The 14989-nt window shown below is 45.6% G+C and overlaps 1 protein-coding gene across 10 annotated transcripts in view; it reads right to left on the reverse strand.

The window, feature by feature from the left end:
* szt2 (SZT2 subunit of KICSTOR complex) overlaps positions 1-14989 on the reverse strand; it is a 64205-nt gene that overhangs the window by 23767 nt on the left and 25449 nt on the right. For 7 of the 10 annotated variants that reach the window (XM_028404597.1, XM_028404601.1, XM_028404599.1 and 4 more), the window contains 5 exons: positions 8364-8482; positions 8077-8238; positions 7472-7556; positions 3383-3433; positions 1544-1717 (listed from right to left, as the gene is read on the reverse strand). In XM_028404597.1, the coding sequence (XP_028260398.1) occupies positions 1544-1717; positions 3383-3433; positions 7472-7556; positions 8077-8238; positions 8364-8482 (591 nt within the window). The remainder of the gene's footprint in view (positions 1-1543; positions 1718-3382; positions 3434-7471; positions 7557-8076; positions 8239-8363; positions 8483-14989) is intronic. The other 3 variants (XM_028404604.1, XM_028404606.1, XM_028404602.1) reach the window with 1 other exon arrangement.

The raw sequence follows: 14989 nt of genomic DNA on the forward strand, positions 1-14989 counted from the left end.
ATAGATGGGAGTCTGAGTCTGTAATTTTAAAAGTAAACTTCACATTGAAATTAAACAGTTGCAGCACTGCCGTTGTAGTCGTAGTAGTATCAAATCATCATATAAATACAAGCTACAGCTTTCCACTGGTTTGTCCATAGTGTGTCAGAATACAAGAATGGATTAATCATTCACAATCAATCTGCAAAGTCTAGTAGACGGCAGCATTAAGATTTCACATTTCTACAATTAAAAATGGAACCTCTGGACGATAAGGCTGCACATCCTGTCCATTTACTTTTGGTCACATAGATATGTAACTATGGAGATGGAGAAGAGAGCTACAGCAACTGAGAAGGGTGGATGGATGAAAAGAATAGGATGCTCCACATGTTTGTTTCCGATTCTCAAACAATGTGGTCAGAGCTGTGACAACAGCTTATGAAAAGTTGGTGTTGACACAAAGGCCCAATGACGTCACACACAATGATAAGAAGCGATTGCACATGATCAGAACCATTAATTGAAGATGTGGCATTTATCAGTCAGGTAATACTAAGAACTTAAAGGAAGGATGCGCCAGTTCAGTTTTAACCACACAGACAAAAACATCCTACAGCGCTGCAGGTAACTTTAACAATACCCTTGATGGAATAGACAATTTACATAATTGTCAATTTCAAAAAGGAGTGTGGTAACTGAACATTTCATCATTTCTTTTCATCTCTCATGGGGATGTTTCCCCCTGTGTTCCATTTGGGCCTTTTTAAGAGTAATACAATTCATTTTCATGGAATACAAGCGTCACATCTTCACATCTTTCTGTTGTAAAGCAGCTCATTTTTCCCCTTTGCCCCTGAGCTGATGCTGTTTTGTTTTTTCTGGTTTACATTTTGATTAAAGGGAAGAAGAACAGCTCTGATCAAAGACTGAAAGAGATCTTTTTTAGTAGATTACAAATTGTATTTCACTGCGTGAGTGTAATACAGTTTACCTCGTGGATGGATGAATCCAGTGACTACAAAAGTAGACAGGGTCCTAATCGCTGGACATTTTTAGACATTTATTTTGAGATCTCTTTTTTCCCCGATTATAAAGGCTAATATAGCTCATCAAATGTCATCAATAAACTCAGCATAGTGATACTTAGCTAAAATATAATTCAATTTGTCCTATTGTTGTCATCAGACCACCAGAAATAAAAACTGTGAGGTGCTACTCCCAGATTGATCTTTTAACTTTTCAAATAATGCCGTTAAATGGACTAATTTGTACCTGACAAACAGGAAGCAAAGCGTCCATATTGGAAATATCTTATTGAATGTTCTGCCTTTAGTCTCGTCTTCTGCCAAAATACAAATGAATGATGATGACAGCGGTCAAGAGCAAAACTCATTTGCAATACCCTTCAACCTGTAGAGGGTAGCAATAAACAAAATGTGGATTTCAAATACTTTGCACAGGATTGTCAATAGTTGGACAGCGACCAACAATTATCAGCAGTTTTTTAATTGAGAAAAGTGGTAAGAGGGTTTTGGTGTAGTGTTGTGCTGATTATGTTTACCTGAGCTGACATTGATGGATTCCACTTTAACCACACTGGTCAGCTCATCAAAATGCTCTGTATCAAGAGGGATGTTGCAGTTCTCTGATCTCTGCAGAGAGACACAGTCCTGAGCTGGAACCTGAAGGGGCCGACCATGGGAATCCACGAATGACAGGGCAATGCAGGCGATACCTGAAACAGCAGGGAACTCATTAGTCCACCAGAAAATAGTTGCTTTTTTTAGCTTCAACAATGTCAAAAGAGATTAAAATGATTTTTGATGGCCTTTTGAAAATGTGTTTTATTGCCACTTCTGTTCCTTTAATTGCTGATTACATCACATTTTTACGTGATTAGTAGCACTGCTTGTGTGAGAGAGTATTGTTGTGTTGCATGCTTTACCATGGTCAAGGCTGCGCAAACAGAATAAGCAGTGCCATGCATGGAGCTACGGGGGATATGAGCTGTAAGAGCAAGGCTGGCCTATCATGCTTGTCACTCAAGGTAGCTCCAGAGCAAATGTAGCTGACATGTTCACCATTTACAAGTTGTCAAATGGCTTCAAATCTGAGGATGAAGTTGGTTAAATTGAGGAACCAACTCAGATAGGTGTTTAGTTTTAAATGTAACTTTAAACATAAAGCCTGACACACACTGGTGGAGAAAGAAAACACAACAAGGTGTTGAAAGCTAGCACGTTGTTGAATGATCTCTGCTGTCTTTGTGAGGAAAACAAGCACATAAAAGACACTTTTACTAAAACCAAATAAAAAGATGCTTTTTGCTATTTAATGATGTGTCTGAGAGAAGGATTTGCACAAATCTCTAGAGGAATCCAGCCACCTCAAACAGTAAGATACAAAAGGAGGGGGAGGAAAGCCCGAACAACAACCACGTCACCATAGCCCAATATGATGTGAAAATAAAGAGCTTAGTTAAAGGTAGGGTAGGAGATTTTGAAAAGTGAGAGTCAGCCAGATTATAAAAGTAAACACACGCCCTTTCTCTCGGAGTTCACCCCGAAGCCACGCCTCCCAACCCGTCTGTGACTTCGGCCATCATGCACGTACCTCTCTGGTGCGAGCAGAGCAGGAAGAGAGTGACAACCAGCCAATACTCTGTGCAGGTTCCACCCGGAGGATTGGCTGATGTTTTTAGTGTTTTATAGCTTCCACAGATGATTCATATTCTTCGTTTTAAAGCGAAACTGCCGAACTAATTGGTTGCTATCGGATTGTAAAGAGAAGTTACACTAATTTAACAAAAAGTGCATCAGAATGAAATCTCCTACACTACCTTTAAAGAACTACTAACTAAAATGCAGCATGTTTGCAGCTAAATGTGTTCCATCAATTCTTTGCTGCCTCGATAACTGCCTCATTTAGAGAGTGAACCATGTAAATCTGGGAAATGAAGCTGATGATTGATAGAGCACAGCTGTAACAGGAAGGCAATAGGTAAGAAAACTCAATATATATGACTCATTGTTCCCAAACAGTACATCAACAAAGAAGTCCAAGAATAAGTAAGCTGCCTCATGATGATTCAATACTGAATTATGTGCAGCAGGGGCTTTTATTTCCAGGGCATTTAAAATAAATGAGAAGAGATCAGTAAGCTGCAAAAAAAACAGAAAAAACAAACCCTCAGCTCACACACACATCACTGACACACCGGAGGTCCATGCCAAACCTAAAGGCAACTCAAAAAATGAGCACAGCTATATAATAATAACAACACTTGTGCTGAAAGAAGGTACAGCCCAGCAAAGAAATGGCAATGATGAAAAAATAAAAGGCCAGGAGCAGCATTGGCTTCAGTCAACACCATGGGTTTAAAGTGGACACGTGGTGGTACCTTTAAACTGGTAAGGTGGGAGGAGTTGCTGAACCAGCTCCGACATGGTACCTGAGCCAACATTAGAAAGACCCAGAGAACAGCATTAGAATGTGCCAGCATCATGTTGTTTTGCCAATTTCAACTTTAATCAGTGGTGGCAGCTGGCAGGCATTAATGCCTCATATCAACCAGGCCATACATCACAATATTTGTCGTATTCCTTCAAGTTGTTGGGATCTTCTCTACTCCCACCATGACATCACTATGTTCTATTTCAGTACTTCAAGCAACATGAATAGTGCAAAGGTACCGGTACTCCAAGCTCAACCACAGTTTGAGGTGTGTATCGACAAACAGATCTGAAAAGTCACAACTAGTTTTGGAAGCCACTGCTAATTAAAACTGTTGGGATTCAGCAAACACATTACTTGCAGTTAATAATCATTGGAAAACATTTCATTACACAGCTGACAGGAAGTGCAGACAAAAGTCCTGGCACCTCTCATTGTAACATAGCAACATAGCTGGAAGTTATTTCACACGACGAGCAGGGATCAGCTACGTCATATAACTCAAGCACCTTGTTCCACAGCCGCTAAAACTAATGAGATGAAGTCAGAGCTCCCATGCGCAGCAATTAAAAAGTAGTTAGACAGCAAATCCAATGAATACAAGAGCAAGGGATGCACTCTTTATATCCGAATTTGACGAGGTCACTTTAAACAGAGTGTAAAGGTGGGTGCTCAAGAGAGCTGAGCCATAACTTGCTACTTAAAAAACAGAACTTTGACAGAGTAGACTGTCATGGGAGTTGCTGTTTTGAGAAGAAGCGATACTTTGCTGGGTGTTGCTAATACAACCACAACCTCATTCTGATGCTAAATCTGACACTCCAAGTAAAACATGGTGCAGCAAGCAGAAAGTACACTTTAAATGTACGACTCTGAGTCTGATATCGTGCCATAACTTGTGTTTTTATAGAAACACACACACTCTCGCGGATGATCATTTCATCACAAGCAGCTAGCTGCTACTTCCCCTCTTAGTTCCAAAGAATGCAGTAAGGAGTTAGTTAGTTAGTTAGTTTCTCACACATGGCTTACCAGTAAATAAATATCGACACCATATAATATGTGTTCATTTTCCTCTAAGGCTGTGTTTTAAACCTGCTAAGAACCAGATGATTTTTAATATGTCCTAGTATGTAAAACTAACTCAAAAGGGGAGTACTTTGTTTTTCTATCTGTGCGAGTAATAATCATGTGTAAAGTCATGTGATCTGAGCCCACAGCCCTGCCGGTTATACCAAGGTGGTCAACAGTCTTTTTTATCTAGCCAACCTGATGAACACAAATGTTAACTTTAACTTAGTTTGAAGCATACAACTTCAAGTAATGAACCAAACAAACTGTAGCCAGCAGACACAACATAACGTGTTAATTAAAAGCCAAAATTATAATGCAAGGCAGTGTTTTACCAAAAAAATTAGCTAATCATATTTATGCTTTTCATTTAAGTAAACTCATTATTTACACCCATGCCCTTTGACTGTGGCTGATAAGAGATGCAGTCATTTATTGGCTTTCCACAGCCACATTCAAGCTGAACAAGGTAACCTTTTGAGTCACAGAACTCATTCCACAGCTTTTAACCTACTTCAAATGCCAGGTGTCTGACATTGGCGTATTGATAAACAGAGAGGTATTGCTATATTAATTGGAACTGATCACTTCTGACCTAAAAGGAAATACACAGAGATGGTGAGCCAGCTGCAAAAACTTTTCCGAACCTCATCGCAATTATCTCAGCCTCGTCTCAAACGCTGAGCACAATGTGAATTTACATTCATGAGCGTACAAGCACATTATACAACAGGCGATCCGGGGCAGCAGCATATACAGTGCAATCTCTCTACAGCGGTAAACAGCACTTGTGTTCTGTTAGTGCGACTCGCAGCGCACTGCGTATAATGAACAAGACAGCAGAGAGGCTTTCCTGCAACAGGCAGGTCATCTCTGTTAAAGAGCAAATTAGGTTGGCAATCTAAATGCAAAAGGATGTCTGAAAATAACAGGGACTGCAGGGGGAGGAAAAAAAGGCCATCTGATGGACGCCTATGAGCATGGGGTCTGCTGCACAGTTCCAGGTGCACAGTGAAAAGAAAGAGAAAGCTACCTCAGGAAAATAATTGTGCTGATACTCATCAAAGAAATTAGCCGTGTGTGAAAAGTGAAGAAAAGAAGTGCAGCACTATCTGTTTTGCCAGACAGGCGGAGGGAAATGTCTTCTCAATTTAATGTGGGAGTTATAAAAAAAGAATCTGTCAGCATATCTTATATCATACTGTCTCCAGATCGGCAGCTTAACAATAGGAGAGTAGCGCCAATGAAAAAGTGCATTGGGTGAGTCACAACCTGAAGTTGCTTAAAGTAAACAAAGTGGTGAAGCAGTTTAAGGGCATGCATCTGTATAGGAAATGTCACACAGCCCTGTGGTCCTGCAGTGAAACACCTACATCATTTGATCTGGTGTGCTCCATTTCCTGTAAGGATTATGCATTCATAATTTCACAAATGGAACATTTTAGCTTTTCTGTGCTGCAGAACATGTAAGCTCAGGAGGCGGTACACTTTGTCACACACTTTCAGGGTTTTTCAGCAGGGCTGCTGTGCTGACTGTCACCAGTCAGATTACAAAAACACAAAAGCAATAACCAGCTGGTACACATCTGTTTGTCTGCACATATGTCAGAAGGGAAAAGCAAACCAAACAAATCTACTCAGTGCCTCAACAGGCTTGAGACACAGCCACCTCCTGGCTCTGACTATTGGCTGACAGGCTTTGGGGAAATATGTGCAGGCTAATCAATCATTAGATAGCTGGACATTACAAAAGGGAGCCATGGTTAGAATGTAGGGAACAGAATCCTGTGTTTAAATAACTTTTTTATATTGTTTTTGTCCTGTAATCAGTGAACTGAGAAGTCTGGAAACAGTAGTGGCACAAGAAAATAAAATAGTGATTAATTGATATTTTTAAAACCTAAAAACTGAAACAAGCCATTTTCTGATTTATTACCCTGTCTAGCTGTATTAGTGATCATTTATACATTGGAACCTCTAAAAAGGCTAGTTGAGCTACTGGAACATGTATTTTTCAAACACTAGTTACAATCAGGTGTGGCAGTCTGTTTCACTTTGACATGGAGTTTCTCGTTCGCATGGTCAGGCAATGGAGATGGTCAGGCAATGGTGATAACATCAGCTTGTTAAAAAGTTAGTACCCCTCTTTAAATTCAGTTAAAATTCAGTAAATACATAATAAAAAGTCATCTGATTGTACTGTGTGTTAGTAAATACAGCTTTCACAGGAGTGGATGTCCCAGCAAATTCACTCCAAGATCAGAGAAAAAAAAAACCCAAGAGCTACATGTCAGAGCCTACAGACCTCACTGAGCATGCTCAGTGTTAATGTGAAAGCACAATTAGAAGAAGCCTCCTCTAAAAAGCACATGGAAGCAGGACTCAGGTTCACTAAACTGCACCTGAACAAAGAACAACACTTGTGGAACAATGTCCTTGTCGTTTGGTCTTAATGCTCACAGCCATGTCTGCTGGTAAATTGGGTCATGCATCAGGTCAATAACCTAAAGCACAGCAGCAAATCTAAATCAGAAAGGCTGAGAAATAAAAGAATCAAGGTTTAGGAACTGCTTAGTCCAGATCTAAACCCAATTGAAATGCTGTGGCAGATCTTAGAAGGGTTGAAGAAGAATGGGCCAGAATTCCTCCAAAACAATGTGAGAAAATGATGAAGTCATACAAGAAACCATTACTTCGTCGTTGGGGGTGCTTCAGTTTTGCTATAAAGGCTGAAAAATGTTATATGATCTTTCTTTGAAGTTGTATGTGTCTAACACTAAGATCCACTATGATCAGAAGATACACAGAGGTAAAAGAGGGGGTAGTAACTTTTGAACATGATAAGTCCTCTATATATTCAGGCCAAAAGAGTAAGAAAACTCTTGTGTCACTAAGGTGACAGACACACGCATGGATTGAGGCTGGGCGGCACTGAAGACACACTGAGAAAGGGAAATGTGATTACCTTTGCCTCCTGTCCCCTGGCCTCCAGGCTTATTGTAGAGGTAGATATCACCGTCAGCCAATTCACTGCTCAAATGAAAGTAGTGCTGCAGACAGAACAGAGAGCAAATCAGTCCCGGAGAGCTCAAACCACACAAGTCAGCATTTATTTCATACATCACAATGAGACTTGTCAAAATGATTTTAAGTCACTGCATCAGTTGTGCAGAGCCAGGAGCCTCCCATATCTAGGATTTATTCATTTTTAATCCAGATCACTTTAAACAGAGCTGTTTGTAGTGCAATTGCATATGTCAAACTGTCATCTATGTGTAAGAGGTATTTTCTGGTTCACAGGCAGCACTGAGTTGTTTTTTCAAGTCAACAAATCATTCAAGCCAAGCAGTTGGAGGACATATAAAAGTCAGAGTGAGTGTTTACTCTGATGTTTAATTAAAAGTTGGGACAATGTGAGGGGGAGCAAGCAAGCAACAAGTTTTAAGAAAGTTATAACTGGTGACAAAACAATGGAAAAGTAATGTTAAAATACCAGATGGAAGCATATTTTGATGTTTTCTGTTCAACACATTGTTTTAATTTATAATATGTCACATGTTGTGATTGTACCTTGAAATGATGTGCTGTGTTGCTGTCAGTGTACTTGGGTACATCCAAAATGAGCAGGTTCTGCCTGAGGTAGTGAGCCACAGCGGGCAGCCAGGAAAGACAGTACTGGGGAAGGCTGTAGGTCATGACTTCCGTGGCTGGAGATCCTGATGGCTGGATGAACTGACCAGACAACATTCAGTGAGGGCTTAAATCCATGTGTGAGTGGGAATAAAACCCAGGATGGTCACTACACACGTACGTAAGTGTGGCAAACTATATGGTCAAGTGACAAAACATCTGTTTACCTCTACATCAGCTGGTGTCAGCTTGCAGTTCCTGAGCAGCATGACAGTGATGATGTCCAAGGTGGTCTCATCTAGACGCTTACGCAGCACCTTGACCAGCTCATCTGTGATCTCTGGACCTGAACAAACAACAACAACAACAAAAAAGCAAGGGCCAAAAATGTTGGCTCATCAACACGCATCACAACATAACCTCGTGGGTCTCGCTGAATTAATAAGTTGAGCAGCTAGATTCTGGAAAAAATGTAATAAATCATTTCTGACCCAGTGACATGGTCATGTTGAGTTTGTTGAGTGGCTTCCCATCTATTCACAGTTTTAAAAAAATCTGTCATCTAATCCTGCTGTCCTGTGATGCTACAAAGTAGAGATGGTGTCAATGTACTATGACTAGAAGGAGCAGAGGAAGGTTTTAAAGAGTTGTGCTTTTTGAGAAACCCTGAAGTAATCCCAGCCCGTTTGAAAAAGGGAAAGACTCCCAGAACAATAGCCCCATCAGCATGTGCAGGGGAGAAACAGCAGCCTTCAGCTCAGAATCTGTGCGTCATGACTACTCAACCTCACAGTTTGGGTGGTCAACAGCAGCAAAAAATGGCAATAAATATTCTACAATGAAAGAAAGCACAAACAAAACACTAAACCTTTCATCATATACTGACTACACACAGGCTCTTTTCATATTGCAGTTCAGCATGGATATAAGTATATATATCCCTTTCACCTATAAAAGCATATCAATTATTAACCTTCAGAACCTGAAGTAGTTTCTGGGCATTTTTCACTGCCGTCACATTTTAAGTCGCCATGGGCTCATTTTTCACTGCAATAATAAAACCCTACACTTCTATAGAGACAGGACTCAGGTCTTTGAACATGAATGTGTGCAATATAATACAGTTATAATGACATAAATCATACATACAATAATCAAAGGCTGAGTTTCTTTAATTATTAATCTTGCATAAGTGCAGATAAACTGTAATTAGGATGTGCAGCATTGTTCCACTGGCTCTCATGGTGAAGTAACAGTTATTAAGAAAGCACAGTCACAGACTCAATGTGCCTGATGATATAAACCATAGAAGAACAGATGGTAACATGACGCAAAATAATCAGACAAAAATATATTAATATTATCACTGCTATATTATTATTTTATACTAAATAAATAATAATAACTTCTAAATGATTGGATATTGACAAAGAGTCATGAGAGCACCTGTGAAGACCTTTACTTGAAGATCTGAGGGAAATGTGTATTCAGTGAATGTGTCAACAATATGGGAAGGAGCTGAACCATTTCATTTTAAAATCTGGAGGTTATGGCTATAACCATGGTTCTCTGATTAGCATGAGTGAGTGTCTCACTATGGGAGAACGCCCCCTGCGTGATCCCGACAGAAGCTTTAATTACACTACACCAGCCCTTGGGGCTGGTATCAGTGACGTCTATGTCAGGAGGGACCGCCCTCCTCCTATATAATAGGCTGACATAGCTTCAGTCGCCATTCAAACAAGCTCACCTCTTCCTCGCTTCCATAGCAAGGAGGGTGGTCTGGTGAGACACTCACTCATGCTAATCAGAGAACCATGGTTATAGCCATAACCTCCAGTTCTCTTTCATAGCATTCGTTTCGTGTCTCACTATGGGAGAAATACTGACTCCCGGATTGCCAGACATGCCTGTAAAAATGACAACTGTCCCAGAGGGGCCTCACGAAGAGTGGGTTGTACCCCGTGAAAACCCTACCCCAAGAACTGAATGTGCCAGGGTTGGAACCGTAACATCCAACTTGTAAAACCTAGCAAAAGTGTGGGGTGAAGCCCAACTTGCAGCTGCACAAATTTCCTGGGCTGAAACCCCCTTAAAGAGAGCCCAGGAAGCAGCAAGGCCCCTAGTGGAGTGCGCACGCAGACCAGCAGGAGGCGGAAGACCTTTGGTCGTGTAAGCCAGAGCAATAGCCTCCACAATCCAGTGGGAAAGCCGCTGTTTTGAGACTGGCTTGCCCACACATGGCTTAGCCCAGGACACAAACAACTGGTCACTCTGCCTAACACCCTGAGTCCTGTCCAGATAGGTCCTTAGTGCACGGACCGGACACAGCGTATGCAGACGCCGATGCTCCTCAGAGGAGTAAGGCGGTGGATAAAAAGCAACCAGCTCTATTGGGGAGAGAGACCCAACCACCTTTGGGATAAAGGCTGGGTTAGGCTGCATACTGACCCTCTCGCCCCCTGGTGAAAAATGGGTACAAGCCTCGTGCACAGACAGGGCATGAACCTCACCGACGCGCTTAGCCGAGGCCAAGGCCAGGAGCAGCGCTGTCTTAAGAGATACCACCTTCAAGTCCACCTGATCCAGTGGTTCAAAAGGTGGACCAGAAAGAGCATCCAGCACCGTGGGCAGGTCCCATGACGGCGTAAGAGACCTAGATACCGGCAATTTACGTCGTGCACCTTTCATGAACTGACACACCAGAGGGTGTCGACCCACAGATTTACCATCAAAACCAACATGGCAAGCAGAGATTGCCGCCAGGTACACCTTGATGGTTGAAAAAGATTTTTTCCTTCTCAATGAGGTCCTGCAGAAAGGATAAAATCACCCCCACAGAACACTGAAAAGGAATGGCCTGGGACTCCGAGCACCAGCTCTCAAACACTTGCCACTTAAGCCCATACAACTTCCTAGTCGATGAGGCCCTAGCACATTGAATAGTCTCAATGACACTGTTTGGGAGTCCTGTTGAGTTCAGGTTAAACCACTCACGGGCCAGGCCCACAGAGCCAGCCTCTCTGGGTGAGGGTGAAATATTTCCCCTCGTGCCTGGGATAGCAGGTCCCTGCGTAATGGCAGCTGCCAAGGCGTGCCCGCCAGAAGCTGGTAAATCTCCGCCATCCAGTGTTTCGCTGGCCAGTGCGGAGCCACCAGGATTACGACCAGCCCCTTCTCCCTCACTCTGGCCAGAGTTGGAGGGATGAGAGCCACTGGGGAAAAAGCATACAGGAGAGCACGTGGCCACTCGTGTGCCAGTGCATCGATCCCCAGCGGAGCCACTCGGTCGTGCAGGGAGAAGAACAGCGGACACTGGGCATTCTCCGCTGACGCGTAAGGGTCCACTGCCGCCCGTCCATACCGCAGCCAAATCTGCTTCACCACTTCTGGGTGAAGTCTCCAGTCTGCATATAGAGGGATCCCCCTGGAGAGTAGGTCCGCCCCGCAATTCAGTACGCCTGGAACATGAGTCGCTCTCAGTGACTGAAAGTGCACATTGCTCCAGACTATCAGTCTGTGTGCCAGTGCATGCAACCGCAGAGATCTCAAGCCTCCCTGCCTGTTGATGTAGGCTACCACGGTGGAGTTGTCTGTCCTCACTAGGACATGGTGTCCCCGCAGCCAGGGGAGGAAATGTTTTAGAGCCAAATGAACAGCAATCAGCTCCAGACAGTTTATGTGGGTGAAGCGCATGTGAGGGCCCCACTTCCCGTTCACTGTCCTCCCTTCGTGTGTAGCACCCCAGCCTGTGAGAGAGGCATCTGTAGAGATCACCTTCCTGGCCGAAACAGTTCCCATGGTAGCCCCCTGGGTCAGAAACCCTGGGCTCTTCCACTGGCGCAGAGCCAGTGAGCAGTCCACAGAAACCCTCACCCGTCGATGACCATCTCGGAGAGGATCTAGGCCAAGGGAGGCTACCCAACGCTGAGGCCCTCTCATGTACAGGCGTCCCAGGGGTATCACCACCACAGACGAGGCCATCAGGCCTAACAGCCTCTGACACTGTCTGAGTGTGACTGTGTTGCCCCTGTGAGACAGTGCAAGGCATCCTTTCATTGCCACCACCCTGTCCTGAGACAGGAAAACTCTGCCTTGGAGAGAGTCCAAAGTCAGGCCTATGAAGGTGATGCACTGAGAAGGTGTCAACATGCTTTCTTCCATATTCAGGCGAAACCCCAAACTCACCAGATGTTCCCTGAGAACATCTGTATGGTGGGCCGCCTCTCGGGGTGTAGAGGCTGCGACAAGCCAGTCGTCTAAGTAAGTGGCCACGCGGATGCCTCTCTCCCTGAGTGGGGCTACAGCTGCCTCTGTGCATTTCACAAACACTCTGGGACTCAATGACAGGCCGAACGGCAGCACCATGAACTCGTATGCTGTCCCTCGGAAGGCAAACCTGAGAAACTTCCAGTGTGGAGGATACACTGGAATGTGGAAATATGCATCCCTCAGGTCGACAGATGTGAACCAATCGCCTGCCCGCACGAAACGCAGCAGAGAGGCGTGTGTCAGCATCCTGAATTTGTATTTCCTTAAATAGTGGTTCAGGGCTCTGAGGTCCAGGATGGCCCTCATCCCCTGCCCCCCCTTTTTTGGAACCAGGAAATACCTCGAGTAGAACCCGCTGTGGGCCTCCTCGGGCGGGACAACTGTTATTGCTCCTTTCTCCCTCAGAGTGGAAATTTCCTCTAGGAGAATGTTTGCGGATTCTCCCTGAGCATGAGAAAAGATCATCCCTTTGAAATGAGGTGGAACGGCTCTGAATTGAAGTCTGTAACCCTGCTGAACGGTTCTCAACACCCATTCTGACCGTGTGCAGGCCGCCCAATTCTCTGTGTGCAGAGAAAGCGGGCTGACCGGCAACTCTGTCATATGTGGTACGTTGGCGCCCTCTTGAGGTCGAGGTGCGTAACACCCAACGCCCATCCGCCCCGGTGACTCCTACCTGCTGCATGGAGGTGCCCGGGGTCCCCGCGGGCTGTGTTATAGCAGAGAAGATAGTTGTGTGTCTTAACATATCTTTTTTCTGCATTTTTTTCATAGTCATAGTCAACAGCGCCCTCGGCTCTCTGCCTGGATGCGCATTGGACTGTTTTATTACAGAGTGCAAGACAGAAGTGCTTGTGCAACACTGAGAATGCTGTCTGTGTTTGTTGGGCACTCGAACATGAACACCGGCCCAAGTGCTGCACTCTATGCGGGCAACGTCCCGCAGAACCCGCTCTGGAACTGAGCTGGAGAAGGGCAGGGCGACCCGTTGGGGGGGCAGCCTGGGTCGGCCCTCCACCTGGGGAGAAGCGGTCAGGCCTGCCGCTTCTTCTTCCTCACCGTCGCGGTAGCGGGTTGAGGTGGTGGAGCGGCTTGCCGAGCATGGGGAGACTGCTTCCTAGCCCATGGGTTGCCAGCGCTTTTAGGGGCTGGAGGGGCTGCCTGCGTCTTGGACACCTTGGGGATCCGATAAGCAGGAGCCGGGTGAGAGACAGCCTGAGCATATGACTGACGCGAAGTGCCGGGAGTAACCGGTGGAGCCCTCCTCGGCAGGCAAAGTTTCAGCGCCTCATCATCTCTCTTTTTCTCCTCACATCTCTTCTGCATGGAGGCAACAGCCGAGCCGAAGAGCCCATGAGGGACGACCGGAGTGTCGAGGAGCTCCTCTTTCTCCTTAGTCGTGAGGTTGGTGAGCCCCAGCCAGCGCGCTCTCTCTTGCAGGACCATAAGACCCATGGCTCTTCCCGTGGCTTGGATAGCCACCTTGTGGAGGCGAAGGACGTGGTCCGTAATGACGCAGATTTCTTCCCACAGGGAGTTATCTGGTTTAGCCGTCATGTCCTCCTCTAATTCCGCCTGGTAGGCCGTCAGGATAGAGGAGGCGTTGAGAGCTCTGGTCGACAGAGCCGCCGCCTTATAACACTTGTCAGTGAGGCTGGACTGAAAGCGGTCTGTCTTGGAGGGAAAAGATGAAACCGAGGAGGACAGGGACGTCTTCGGGTGAAGGTGTGTCGCTACCAGCGGCTCAATGGGAGGTATTTGGCGGATGCCGTTAGCCTCCATCCCCTCGCAATCCAACAGGGAGCTCCCCGAGATGGGGTGTTTCTCGCTGTATGGTTTAGCTTTCCACGTAGCCGCTATCTCATCAAGCAGCTCTGGGAAAATTGGCAGCACTTGTTTCCCCGTCTTCTTTGCTTTGGGCAGCTTCTTGCCATCAAAGCGAGACCTGACTTCCTCGGCTTGAACCGTGGGCCACGGGATGTTGAGCCTTACAGCGGCACGTTTGCACATGTCCTGCATGTCGAGATCCAGGGGAGAAAGCGCCGAAGGGATTTCTCCCATCGCGACGCCCGGCTTTGCAGCCCCGCCGGTGACGCTGAAGTTAGTTTCTTCTTCGTCACCGTCTGATAACAGGAGCTCGGAGTCTGCAGACTCTCCCTCCTCGTCATCAGCGTCTCGTCTCGGGTCGACACGGATAAGGCTCTCCCATCCCTCCTCTGACGGGAAACAGGAGTCTGCAGTCTGGGGAACTGCGTCTGCCCAACTCAGCCCGGGCGGCAGCGCTTCAGCCGCCCCACCCGACATATCCACCCCGCCTTGCGGCGAGGCTGTCTCCGACAGCAGTGGGTCACCGCCGGACAAACTAGCCTGGCGAGCTAGCCGTCGGCGGAGCAACTTGCGTGGGAAAGCAGCGCAGTGGATACAATCGTCCGTGGAGGACATAGCCGCCTGCGCGTGAGGTACGCCCAGACATGCTGCTCACACGGGGTGAGTGTCCCAGCTAGACATTTTATTGCCGCAGGGGCAAAGCTTTGGGCTTTTCCCGACTTCAGCGGGGTTGTTAGCCGTGGCCATGACTAGC

Source organism: Parambassis ranga, chromosome 4 (genome assembly GCF_900634625.1).
Source record: "Parambassis ranga chromosome 4, fParRan2.1, whole genome shotgun sequence".
NCBI lineage: Eukaryota > Metazoa > Chordata > Actinopteri > Ambassidae > Parambassis > Parambassis ranga.